General features: G+C 37.4%; 1 protein-coding gene across 3 annotated transcripts in view; it reads right to left on the reverse strand.

Moving 5' to 3' along the window:
* Nucleotides 1-2,663: 2,663 nt before the first annotated feature.
* The window catches only part of ZFAT (zinc finger and AT-hook domain containing), a 115,857-nt gene continuing 103,918 nt past the window's right edge, over nt 2,664-14,602 (reverse strand). For all 3 annotated transcript variants that reach the window (XM_071421845.1, XM_071421844.1, XM_071421843.1), the window contains one exon: nt 2,664-3,880. In XM_071421845.1, coding sequence (XP_071277946.1) covers nt 3,641-3,880 — 240 coding nt within the window. In that variant the 3' untranslated portion in view covers nt 2,664-3,640. The remainder of the gene's footprint in view (nt 3,881-14,602) is intronic.

Below are 14,602 nucleotides of genomic sequence, written 5' to 3' on the forward strand. Positions count from 1 at the left end.
TTGTTTGGCAGATATCAAAGATCTGTAATTTGCACTGTCCTTTGAAATGTGTGGCACTGGTTTTAATCACTTAAAGCACAATAAAAGCAAGTTGAGAACAGGAACTCATGAAAGATCACCTTAATCACTTACCTGGTGGAACTATAGCAGGAATGGAAATGATACTGCATATTTATGTCCTAATAGCAAGTCTGATCCTCAGGATGAGCCAAAATACATCTCTGTGACTGAGTGAACATGAAAGTCTTCCCAGATTAAAGTTGCCCTCATTTCAAGGGAGAAAAAAGACAAATGGAGAAGGGCTGCTATTGATGGAAATAATGTCTGCTCTGATGGGAAAGCTGGAAATGCAAATTGAGAAGCTGTCAAGCCACGTGCAGCACCACTCAGTAACCTCACTGTCATTGTATCACAGAAGGGAACAGAACATCTGCAATTCACTGCAGGATTACCATCACCTAAACAAGCCACACTTTTGTTAATGATGCCATCTGCAAATGAGCTCATGTCACTCCCTGTTCAAACTTTCACATACAGCTCAAACGTACCTACAAATAGCAAAAATTGTAATCTGGTGTAAAGAAATCCAACCACCAACACAAACCCAAATATAACCACCCATAAACTCTGACTTTGTGCACATCATCTGTTTCACAAAGCTCTGCTCTGTGAGTGCTGATAGCAGTCATCCTTATTAAGAGATCAAAAGAATTACAAAATAAAAATGAACCTTATTTTTATTCAATACTAGTAGCAAATTCCTCAATTGAATCTCACTGCTCTTACATAAATACAACTCTAGGTGTAGGTAAGACAAGACAGGCTTGCAGTCTTTTAGGGCTTAGGATGTGTTGATAATTCTACCTCCATAAAAGATTAGGTGGGACTTGGGAAAGAAGTTCTTCCTGAGTGGTCAGTCTCAAACATTCAGTATGCCTTTGTCCCAAGAGTTGGATTTTCACAAGGGCCCCAAAGGTAAAAGTTCCTCACTGGGTCAATTTCCACATTTCCATTGACATTTCACTGAACCTTCTGTGATCAGACTCCTCCACAGGTGAAGAATTCAAGCCAAATATCAAGTCTTGATCATGCAAGGTGAACACAGCTCCAAAAGATTCCCTCACACACCAGATTTTCTGCCCACTTGGATCTTAAATCATTTGAACAATTTAATATCTTGCAGTATGATTTTTGCTACTTTCTTCCTTTCTCTACTAACTGTGCTAACAGGACTGTTCATTCTTGAGATGCAAGAGATTTTCTCCTGTGTTTTGGGTTTGGCTTGTTTTTTTAAATTTGTAAAGCACATGTCCATGTTGTGAACAAATAATTGGAATGTGAAATAATTTTTCCTTTATTAATATTGAATGGTTGTAGATCATATTCTATAAAGCAGTGCTAAGATGCTGTGTGGACTAAGAAATTTATAACTTTAGAAGAATTAAAAATATTGAAATGCTTTGAAAATCCGAATTGTATCAACGTCACTTCTGTAACCTTGTTGGAAAACATGCCATTAAAACAACAACAATTTGTGCTATTTAAGTCATGGGAGACAGAGCTGGGGAAAAAAAGACCTGAATTGAAAAGTATTTTAAAAATAATAATAAAAAAAGGAAGCAGAAAATTCAAGTGTTTATGATTTAGTATAGGAAAAAGTGATATAGCTCACCAATTATATATCAAGACTTAAGTTACATAGGTATGTATGGCTGTGAAATACTAAAATTAAAACAAACAAAACCCCAAAACTTAGTCCAAATACAGCCACACCTCTTCCAGACAGAATTACTCAGTCTACCTGAAACAATGTACTTCAGAATTCTTGAGTGATGCACAGAAAAATATTTTTCTGTCCCCTTTTCAGGGAGGTTTTACAGTAAGTTCCCCACTATTACCACATGTGATTAAGAGGCTCTTCCAAATGGTTTTAACAGCAAATGGGCTGTTTCTGTAAATTGTAAGTTTTTGAGACTGCTTTCTTCTCTTCTAGATAACAGAAAGCATTGTTCTTGTAAATCAATGCTGAATTTCAACCAGTAATTACAAAAACACAGTTTCTTATGTGGATTAATCATACTGATACATTTGATGCATCACTTTCTGTCACATTACCAATGTTACCAAACATTTCATGGCTCATTCTTGCCAAGTTTACTGAACACACACAGAATCAAGCCTGACACCTGTGACCAGCTCTGGCCATTGACACAAAATGGCAACAAGGTCTCCACCCTGCAAACCCAACATCCCTGGGGCTCCTGGTAAACGAAGCTGCCACGGAAGTCAAGCAATTCTCAGCTCTTTTCCATTAACAAATTTAAACTCCCCACTGCCACAGCTAAGGGAGAAACTCACCACAGGTTTTGCACTCTGATTTTGTCCAGCACCAAGAGAACCCAGCAGACTCAGAAGATGCTGACAACCAACTCACTACATTGCATCTACTTAGTCAAAAGCTTTTTTCCACTTTTTTTACCCAGGACACCCATAAATAAGTTAAGTCACATAGAAAATTCTGCCCTTATTTCATGGTGGTACTTTCTTGGTAAGAGACTACTAACTGGTGGAACAACTTGTCAGAGTCAATGCACACCAGCCCTTTTTAATTAGCTACAAAAGGGAAACCAACACTTAAGAAATTGAAGCATTAGAAGAAAACATTAGACAATTTTTAATTTATTAATAATTTTTATAGCTCAAATTTAAAAATATTAAACCAGAAATAATTCAAGATTCATGAAGAAAAATCTGGAACTATGTACATGCATAATTAAGAATATCTTGATTCTCATCAATATTTACTTAAGCTTTTTGTACAAACTTTTTCACACTGTCATATTTACAAGCATGTCTGTTTAAAACCTATGAACATACATCTCTTATAGCATTTACAAATCTTTTGAATATATTTTTTTTTCTTAAAAACAAAAGAATATTTCCTTGATTTGACAGTTTTGGTTTCACCTTATGATACTGGACAGGCATTTATTCAGTGGGATGGAAACGGTTATCATTATTCAAATAGCTAAATAACAGTCATCCTACTGATACCCAGAATTATCACATATGGCTTTAAATACCTCCCAAACTCAAAGGATCATCTCACAGGTATAAACTACAGTCCATCTGTGGTGTGTTTCTAATTAAATCTTGAGCCTTTGTTTGGGCTAGATCCACAAGTCACAGACACTTTCTAAGCATGAACTCAGAGCTAAGAGGCCCTTTTAAATTATAGAAAAAACAACTTTGCTTCCAGACGAGTCAAGAACATACGAAGCATGTATAAAATGGGATGTATGGGCTTTTCCAGACACTCTAGCTACCTTTACAAATGGTTTTTGTCATGGGATACCACAGTTTTGAACAGACAATATTTGTGCAAATTTACAGGAATCAAGTGAGAGATCTTCTAAGAAGGGGAAGAATACTTTTTCCTTAAAAGCATTTTCTAGGAAAAAAAAAAGTCTGAGAGGGTTTTGCACATAATACATCTAAGTTACTGATACAACCCAACCAGTTAGATCACTTCACAAATCAACTGAAAATTCATCAGCTTGCTCACTTTTGGTTGGGACAAAAAAACCCCAAACCTCTGGCTTTGGCAAATCAAGAAATCATCTCCTTTGAGCATTGCTCTCTAGAGCTCCTGCACTGATTCTTCCACAGCTTGCTCCTCCACAGGCTGCACAGCTTCCTGAACATAGACAATGAACTCTGAAGCCTCCCCACCCTGGGTGTAGACAGTGACTGTCTCGATGCCCTCCACCTCATCCGAGGACACCACCAGGTGATGCTGCTCCGACAGCTCCACCGCCGCCTGCTGCAGCGTCTCCTGGATCATCAGCGTGTGCTTGGCTGCCTGCTCCTCTTCCTTCACCTGAGGGAGGAGACAGGGGAGAGATCACAGAAAGTTCACCTTGCCAAGAAGTACCTGCTGTTGTGATGATTAATGGAAGTACAGCACACAAATTAGCAATCACACAGTTTTGAAAGAACATGGCAGTTTTGCAGAAAATGCGAGCACTTTTGATTAATGAGTGTGTATCTAGGCAAAATACTGAAAGCATCAACACAGCATCTCAGTTCTGGGCACAGAGAGCTGCAAAGTTTCAGGAACACTGGTCTTTAGAGACAGCTTTTATCTCTCAGCAGTCACTCATTCAAAACTGATTTTATTGAAATAAATCTGAACTCCATCAATTCCTCTAGTGGCACTGAGTTGAGAACCCATCCAAAACTATGTGAGAAAACACCTACTGTACCCACCTTTCTCTTTCTCCCTAGTCAATGGCTGCTCTTAGAAGTGCAAATTTCACTGTAAACCTTAAGGGATTTTATCAGAAAAATGTGAAATATAAATATCACTGAAATAGGTTCCTAAGGCTTACTGTTTGTGAGGCAGCAATGTTTACATTATTGAAAGGAGAGTGACAGAAACAAGTGAAAATAAAGGATTTTTTACTGAACATTTTGCTTCTTGTCAAAATTTGAAAAAGTAACACAATCTGGTATTGAATTCTAAATTCATACAAGTGCCTGTCAATTGCTGAAGTACAGTACATACTAGAATGCAAAACCAAATCTTAATCCTCTGGCAGACCCATATAAAATTCCTATGCAAAGTACTCCAGATAAGTATAAATAAATCATGAAAATGTAAAGTGATGTGGAAGAAATTCTCTGAAGTGTTAGTGATAAAATAATCTACTTTTAAGGAGAGAATGGAACAGCAATTTTTCAGTATGCAGGGCATATGCAAAAGCATTTGTTAGGGGAAGGTGTCCCTATCAGGAAGGTTGGAATGAGATGATCTTTATGGTCCTTTCCAATCCAAACCATTCTAGGAATCCATGGTTCTGTTTGCTGGAGCACAGTGTGCTCCTGCAGCACTGAACTCTGAAGTGATCTTAGAAAGAAGAGGTCAGACATGGTAAATTCTATGAAGTGTGGAATCTAAGTTACAGAAGTTAGAAAGGGCCAATTTTTTTTTTTTTTAGTTAGAAGCTGGCTCAAAAGTAAACAGCAGTAGCACAATTGAATTCAAGTAAATATAATTAAGATCATTAATGCTGTTGAAGAGGGGAGTGGAACAGAAGGGAAGAACTACAATGGAGATTCTAAGGATCTGTTTGGTCCCTTAGAGACCAGCAAAGTGAAAAATAGGCTCTATATGTTTGTTTTCCTGATGCTCTTTTCTCATTTAGTTTTTTTCCCTAAGCAACCATTATCTTTGTTATACAGTGACTTTGCTTCTGACTTTTCTATTTCGTGTTTAAAATACCTGTCAGAAGATTTCAGAGATTCACAAGCCCCTTAGGACTTCACAGCATTCTGAACTTTCACTCAACTCATAAGGCTATAGAAAGCTTTTTCTTGAACAACAACAAGTATGTCCAGGTGTTAAATTATTCAGAGGGCCCCAAGTCAGTATGGCTGTAATATACTAATGAAATATATGCGGATTTTATTTGGTGAAAGATTTAACATCTAAAGGGAATCTGGCCATTGTCACTGACCTTAATGCAACAGCACAGTTGTACCCACCAATGCCCACTCTGGCTTCATTGCACAGGATTCATTTTATAGGGAGAAAAACACAGGAGTGGAATGAAGTCCTTTTCACATTCTGTTTCTTTTATCAAACATATCTGAGTGTTTTATTTGAAATATTCTTTAAACAGCTCCTGCTGAAATTCAAGCTCAGCACCCTACACAAGTAGATGATGCTGGATGTTTTTCTTGACACAGTAAAATTTGCAACCAGCCTCAGAAAGAACAATTTATGTTGTCTCAAAATGCAGGTTATCATAGAATAAAAGAGTAATAGACTCAGAATGGTTTGGATTGACAGGGAACTTGGAGATGATCTAGTTCCAACCTCTCTGCCATGGGCAGGGTCACCTCCCACTCCCTGTCCAGCCTGGCCTTGAACACTCCCAGGGATGGGGCATCCACAACTTCTCTGGGCAATCTGTTCTCATGTCTCACTACCCTCTGAATAAAGAATTTCTTCCTAACATCTAATCTAAGTCTCTCCTTTTTGAGCTTATAAGCAACCCTCCATGTCCTTTCCTTATCTGTCAAAAAATCACTTGCTCTTTTTATAAGGCCTTTTCACCCCTCACTAACGGAAGCTTGAGCCTCTGTGAAAAGCAAGGAGCTAAATAATGAAAAAAACCCACAGAACTGTAAACTTGTGTCTCTTGCTGCTCCTAATACACCCTTTTTTATTTTTTAATTATTGAAGAAACCCTAAATCCTACTGAAAGCAACTGAGCTTTAGTGAATTCTTATCCCAAACTCCCTTTTCATAACTGTCCTCTCCTCTTTCCTGAGGGTACTTGCTCCACTGTCAGCTCTGTGGAAGTTAAGGACATACACTAGATCTGCTAGTGAATATTGCAACAGGCCATGAAAAGTCTAATCACCATTGAATTCAGATAGGAAGCTACAGTTAAAAATGTTAGATAATTAGAATCTCACAGCTTGTTATGAATCAGCTCACAATTACAGCCCTTGATGCTAGAGATCCTCAAACAAATACAGAAATAGGGGTGTCTAAAATGTGGCCCTATAATTATGCAATATACACTAATCCCTCTTATTTTAGTGCACTACACATAACCCTCTGACAACATGCCTCAGGCCAGAAAAATTACACTACATTTGCTAAGAGCTGCAAGAATGCACAACACAGTATGAGATGGCTCTCACTGTTGTCACTCTAAATCAAAACCCATAAATAATTTTAAATATAGCTTTGTGAATGTACATAAATAATGAAGAGAGGAAAATAAATAAAGCATAGTTGACACAAAAATGAAACTAAAGCAGAATCTCATTCAGTTCAATAGCAGCAATCTAATACTTATTCAGTTTTATATCCTTTTGAAATGAAAATGGCCAATAAAGAAAGTTAATTTAAACTCCCTACCTGACTTTATCGATGCGGGTTTATTACCCTTGTCATGCAGGGTAAAGAAAACTAATGCCTTTATTTCTGGTGTTTCTAGCTTCCAGTATCTTTTTTGGACAGCTATCTGTAATCCTTTTAGTTTGACAAATCACCACATTATATGGGATATTTACATTTCAAATCAGTTCAATGTTTACACGCTTCTGCTTGGTTCCTATTAGATTGTTCCACAGGGAATAATCTCAAATGTTAATTTACATCCCTCAAACTGATGAAACAGTGGGACAGCTGCCATCTGAATGAACGAAGTCACCACACTCAATTCTCTTTATTGGCTTCTGAAATCTTTTGAAGAGCAGCATGCAAGACCTCTTTTCTGCTTGAGAGTCAGCTGAAAAGCATCTGTCTGCTTATCCTTCATTAAAGAATGCCAGCAAGGAGCTGAAGCCACACACAGCTGGCACATTAAATCAAGTCAGTACCTGCATAAATATCCTTTATTAACTAAATCTGTCTCTCACAAAAGCCAATGGGACTTTCAGCATCATGTTTTCATAAGAAGCTCAACATCTCTAAAATCCAAATATTCTTAATTTACATGTCCAAGGACCACCCAAATACATGGTAGTATTCATTACAAATGGGTCTCTCTTAGAGGAATCTCTTTCTCTCAAAACAAGAAAGTATTTTTAAATTTGAAATAAATGAATTCAAGCCACTGAGGAAAACATACTTCTTTCCTTTCCTGAAAAGGAGTAAGAAAAAATATTTGCATTAAGATGCTAAAGCCTTTTCCCTACTCTAGAGCTCATTCTGTGAAATACTGTTATATTTGACTTGAAGTCAGCAGGAGCTCCAGGTCCATTGTGCTCAGAGCAGTTTTGCTGGGCCTGTCCCCAAACCCTCAGTGGAATCTCTCTCTTGATTTCAGATTGAATGCTGCTTTTCAGTTCACCATGAAGCAGAAAAGTTAATCACAGAGTTCTTTCAGAATTCCAAAACCTTACATTAGGCTGCAGATACTCCTATTTATATCATAAAATATTAGTAAGAAAATATACAAAATATCTGCAGAAAGGATTAAAATGAAAGCAATTTAGATCACAGAGAGCACCTGGATATGTGATGTGTCAGCTGACATTGGTGCCCATAAGCTTTGTTCAGCATCATTTGAATAATTTCAATTCTTTCTCAGTTCTGGTTTACATACAGTTATATTGTGTGAAAAAGACACACAGAATACTCTGTAATTTGATCATTTGAATCTCTATAATGACCTACAAAACAAAGAAACTCTGGTGCATAATGGTTTTGGAATAATAAGAGGCTTTAGTATGAAAGAGTTGCTTTGCATAAAATAAAAACAGCAAGGGGACAAACAAATCTTCATACTGTTGATGTAGATTTTTAAAAAGTTATAGCAATTGGCTGGTTGAATATATCTCAACAGGGGGACTGTGGCTGGACATAGCACTCATCTGGCAAAATGCTGGGTCACCCCACCTCCTTTTGAGGCAGAATGGCAACACTGCCATTGTTTTAGGAGGTCCAAGAGGACAGTGATCTTGACTGAGATTTTATCTGTCCCTTACAGAGATGAGAACTCCTCAAAGGCTGAGGAAACAGGGCCTCACTGCCCCATTTAAAACTTTCCATTGCTGTTACTGCCACAGGAAGCATCAGACTGCTCTGTGTTCTAAAGCAACTACAAAACTGACAATCAACATGCACATAACTGCATGTACTGGCAAATTTTCTAGATTACCACCAGCACCCATCATCACATCAGGACCAATCCAAGCAGACTGAAATACAAGGTGTGCTGCTGAAGCACAATGCTCAAGCAGCCTCTGATGTGACAGCCATGCTAATAATAGGTATTTACTTTTGAAGATGTGCTATGCTATAAAATTCTCTTCTGTGATCTGCTTTGAGCTGATGTATAATCTTTGCTCTTCCTTCCTACTACTGTCACTTTGAAGAAAGTGACTTACCATGGTAGGCTTTTACTGAAGCCTGAAGAGATCACAGAATAAAAGGATAAAAGCAACTAAAATAAAGGGTGAAACACATGGAAACCCAATATTTTCTGGTTATCTTCTGATAGAGATCTGTTTAGTTATTGTAATAGCTGATATACTTATTCTCCAGAACACATTATGTCTAAGTTAAAAAAAGGTTACTGTCCTTTTCAGAAATAGATTTAACCTTTCACTTCAGTCTATGGAAGTAGTAAAAATGTCAGTCCTGTCTCATCTTTCTGAGTGGATGGAAAAGAAAGAGAATTCAGCAGCCAACTACTGCACTTTATTGTTAATATTTATGTAGCTTTGGATCAGGACCTGGATTGTATCAGCTATGCTACATGAAAAGAGTAGTTCATGCCCCAAAGGCCTTATAATTTCAGTATCATTTCAGCATAAAACAAGACAGAGCAAGCAGACCTAGAAAAAGGGAGGTGAGAGAGTAAAACATAAATGAGACAGTGGTAGTTCAGTGTACCAGACATTAGTGTCAATATACAACAGGTTATTCACAGATAATTGCTGCCATCATATTTTTGACAAGTAATTGAGAGAAGACAATGAGGTACAAATTGCTCCTCATTAAAAATCCACACAACTAAGCACAATATGGAAGATGGCATTAGAATTTTGTTTTAAAAAAGTAATAAGCAACTAAGTCTTCATGGACTGAGCAAATGTAGGAGACAAAATCTTTACAGTTAATGAGAAATAGGACTCTAAGTCGGAAAGGAGTAAAAAATTCAGGAAGGGAAAACAAGATTTTGTTTGATGTGGCATAAAAAGGAACATCAAGTAAACAGGATAAGAGAAGGCAATGACAAGAAGAGGAGAGAAAGTAATCTTTGAGGTTTTTTCTGAAAGAATACAAAAGGGATAAAACATAAGCTCTGAATGTCAGAAAAAAGATTATCAGAGTTAACTGAAGCATAAAATAATGATGGCTTGGGCAACCATTGTAGCTAAAAGGTTGAAATGAGAAACCATAGAGGAGTCATCATTCAGAACAAATTGGCACCATTCAGGTATTCACCTGCAGGCAAGGGCCAACAACCTTCCTGAGGAGGAAATCAGCTCTCTGGCTTGAGAAATAGGAAAGACATCCCACAGAGCTGAGAAATAAAGTGGAATTCTGATGAACAACTGTGCAGAAAGGCTGATATAATCACCTTGTAATAATAATGACTAGTGATTAACACAAACTTCTCAGCCATCTTCAGAGTGAGCTATAAGTGATGGTTCTAGAGCACACAAACACAGTGCAGTGTCACAGGCCTAAGAAAAATGAAATTACCAGCAAATTTGTCCATCACTATGTACATGAGAAATACCCTAAAAAACAGATAACATGCAACCAAATTTAACTGGTTACTGCAGTGCATACCAATGTAAACCTTTGGTTTGCAATCCAAAATTCTACTGCTCTGTAGCAGTAATTTGATGCAAAATAAAAACTCACATTTGGACAGAGAACTTTCCATGCTTTCTACTCTTTGCATCAAAGAGATATGATAAAAGAAATAAACTGCATTTATGAAAAAAATAAATTAATTAAATCAGGTAACATCTTGCTGCCATTAAACATTCCTACTAACAAACACTAGAAATGGAAGAGCAACAACTAGAAGAGAAACTAGAGCTGATGGACCAAGAAGAGGAAACGCTTTTGATGTTCTGGTCCATGCACTGAGGGATTCAGGAATTAAGCTTTTAAGGATATTCTTCATATATTGTGAATCCAAGAATAGGCCCTTTGAATATTGTTTCCCTGGAGAGTTACTTACAGCACTACACACTGAAAGAATCTCCTCTGCAAAAATAACATATTAGGGCTGTTCATTTATGAGGCTGATATTTCCTCACAAGAAACTCATTATTTAAATCAAAACGTTTAACTTGGAAGAAACTTTTTTATGGAACAATTAATATCCTTGTCTGATGTTCATTCTAACTGGAAGAAACAACTAAATAACAAGGCAGTTTATAGTGAAACACTATCTCTATTCTAGTTAACACAAAGATTTTGTGTGAAAAACCAGTCTTTGAGCAGAGGCCTGCAGAGACTGTAAATCAAGGGTGTGTGTGATACTGGCCTGACTGCTTATGCTTGGCATGTAAGCCAGGAAAACAGTCCACCCCTATAAATAATGGATTGAACAGCCTCTTCTAGTAAAATAAACAAAAAACCAAATGAATCAATCTCCACCCTAAGGCACAAGGGCAAAAGTACATCTGTAACAGGACACAGAGAGTGGAATGTTGTCCTAGGGTGACGTTGTGATGCTTGTATCCCCATTCATGTGTTCTGTTAATGTTGGATATTATGTTCTGTACCTTTAAGACTGGCTCTGAAGAGGGAAAGTTTTGTTTTGGTTTTCTTATCAGCCTGGCGGGACACAGAGACTGCAGCTTTGGCTTTTTCTGCTTTTGCTTTTTGCTTTGCTCTCTCTTGCTTGCTTTGCTTCTTCTTGCTTTTGCTCATTAGCTAGTTTAGCTAAACTGTCCAATTTCTTCCTGGACTGTTTCTCCTTTCCTTTTTCTGACCATTTTGAACCTGCTCTGGACTGGGACCTGGGAACACCGAGAGTTTGCACCTCGTGGCTGCAGCAGCTGCCCCAGCACCGGAGGGGCTGAGAACAGAGTGACCACCCCCAAGAGAGACTTTCTGAATTTGTCATCTATTTCAGAGTGTTGCCATCTGGTATTGTTCATTCTGTGTGCTGGGGGTGCTGTGCCTGTTAAATAAACAGGTTCTTTCCATTTATCTCCAAGGAATCCTTCCCGAACCGGTTGGGGCGAGGGGCCGTGTGGGTTTGCTTTCTGGAGGGGGCCTCCTTTGGAAATTCTCCTCCAAATTTGCCCTAAACCAGGACAAATGTCAAGAAAGGGAAGTCTCCTGTTTCACCCCTCCAGTCCCTTCACCTTCCCATGTGCTCTTCCCACAAAACTCCTTTCTCCCCAGTCTCTTGGCTGTATTTACCATCCACTATGAAGAGTATTTCCTGGCTTTTCTAAGCATTTATTAGCCTCTTTCCTAGCTGTTCTTCAAACTCAGCACTCTTTTCTCTCTCCTTTTCCCCACCTTGCTACCTTTTTCCTCTTTAAGCAGAGTAGAACAACTCAAATGTCCTGCCATGAAGAAATATCTTCATCAGCTCTTTGACAGAGAGATCCAGAGTGGATCCCTAGTAACTGAACAAGGATGGACTTCTCCTGCCATGCTGTGATCAAACCTTCAAAGGGGATTTTTGCCAGTTTCAGATCATATTGGCACAACTTCACATTGCTAGTTTTTTTCCCTCAGGCATTTGATGAGATATTTATATTACACTCCATAGCAGCTGCATATTTTCAGAGCTCACACAACTGGATTTATCCCAAATTAGAAAAAATTTAACTTTGATAACAGACTAGTATACTGATTCACAGGCAAAATTAAGATAAAATCATTTCAGGCTCCAGACAAAACCTTGGCAAGGTCTCATACACGTGACACTAACAGAGCCAACAATGATTCCTAATTACCAAACATAATCTAAGGTAAGCAGAGCTAACTTTGCATTTTTGGGATTTAAAATCATAAGCTGAATCCCAATTCTGGCTGGAATTGGTTACTGCTACATTATCAAAACCTTTTCTTTAATATAATCATTCGTATAAACAAGAAATATAAAGTTTTCTAAGTCAGAACTGAAATTTTGTTCTAGACATGCATTTCAGGAGCTGTGAAGGACAATCTGATCTTGATTTCACCTCCAATATAATGTGTATTTATAATTTATTGTACTTGCTTTAAGACTACAAGCAGAACAATAATTTAATAAAAGAACTCCTCAAACTTGGTATCCTTTATGTCCTGTGACCTAGTAGAAAACAATTTTAAAATTACACCATTTATACCTAATTAATACACAAGATACCTTCCAAGATGCTGAAAAGGACTCAAGGATAAATACAGAGTTTGTTTCTGGAGGCAAAATTCTTGCATTAACCTGAGGCTCTACAAGCACAGCACACTGAAGGTATGTGAGCACACAGGTTAGAGAAGTGCTAAAACATGAGCATAGCAGGATTACTGAGAGGTACAGTTGGATTTATACAAGATTTTAAGGATAAAGTGTAAATGGGAATTTTATTAGTTAAAAGTAAGGACAAGGACAGCTGTACGAGAGATAAGTTTCCAGGGAGGAAAGAGGAGACAAAAATAGAACACTATAGTGTAGCACTTACAGCAAAAAGAAAAAATCCTTTTGAAACATTCTAATAGTTTAGAATTAAAAGAAATTTCTTGGTGCAAATAGAGAAATATGAAGGAAACTTCCAAGGGCTAGCTAGAAATGAGATTGGAAAGTAAGAACTGATATAAGAAATGGGTAATGTATGTCCTTAGAGAAAAAGAAAAAAACAAACAGCATAAAAATCAGGACAACTACAATAAGTTGTTAAGCAAAGAAAAAATGGACTCAAGCTGCTAAGCAAGGACTCTGTGAGGCCATTAAAGAGCAGGAGTGGAATTCAGTGACAGATGATGTCGATAGATTGCTGACACCCTGAATGAATTCTTTGTCTCACAATCCACAAGAGAAGCTGAAGGTCACAGAAGAAAGTGTGGAATACATTTTCCAGTAGGAAAGTGAAATATGAACATATCTAAAGGTCACTTCAAGGTTAACAATTAGGAACCTATGATAATTAAAACCCAACCAAATCATAGCTACAAATGAGGGATATCCCACAGAAAGCAACTCAGCATTGAAGAAAAAACCTGACAGCTTCTAATAGGGGAGGATTAAAGTCAAGCTAATAACATTTAAAGACTTCTTTCCCTCAGATTAAAACTGGGTGTGCCTGAAACTCTGGAGCAATTTTCTGGTTGGAAGACAAAAGCTGGAAAGTAACTACAGCTGTATAACAGACCAGACTGTGATAAAAACCCAATTTCTATAGAAAAATAAAAGAAAAAAAGAAAAGAGAAAAAAGAAAAGAAAAATTTTAAAAACCTTGAAGATTCTAAAGGGAGGGGATAGCGGGGAATAAAAAGAAAAGTTAGAAAGAGATTCTGTGCTCTGAGAATTCAATATTTCATTTAATACAGGAGTGGTGCTTGATATCACTGAGAGTCACTGATGTATACAGGGAAAAAGAAGTGATTAAGGCTTAGCAGTCTGCAAACTCAAAAGGTTAGAAATATGGATTGAAAAGTGAAGAAGAAAATTAATTTGGAATAGAAATATTTACTTAGAAAAAGTTACCAATAAATTCAGAGTGTCCAACAAAGAAGTAAATAGATTTTATGATGACTCAGATATTGATCAGAGTTAATACCTGTATATTTAAAGTTTAACACTCAGATATCAAAACATTCTCTAGGCAGCTCTCCTTCACCAGCCACTTACTCCTACACCTTTAGTAAACAGCCTCAAAAGATGAATTTCTTTAGGGAAGAACTAATTTCAATAATATTGACAAACACCAATTGCTAACACTGCATTCAACCCCTAAAGAGGTCATCTCTACAGTACAGCATGCACATTGGTAGTGGCTATACTATAAAAGTTGTTTTGAAACTTGCACATAATTGGACCACACTGTCTCTTCTCTTTAATGACTGAATTTAGTTTTCAAGTTTGGGTATGTTATTCTACAAAAAAGCCCTAAA

The sequence above is a fragment of the Agelaius tricolor genome, unplaced genomic scaffold (assembly GCF_023055355.1).
Source record: "Agelaius tricolor isolate 1412-34295 unplaced genomic scaffold, bAgeTri1.0.p SCAF_2, whole genome shotgun sequence".
NCBI classification, from domain to species: domain Eukaryota; kingdom Metazoa; phylum Chordata; class Aves; order Passeriformes; family Icteridae; genus Agelaius; species Agelaius tricolor.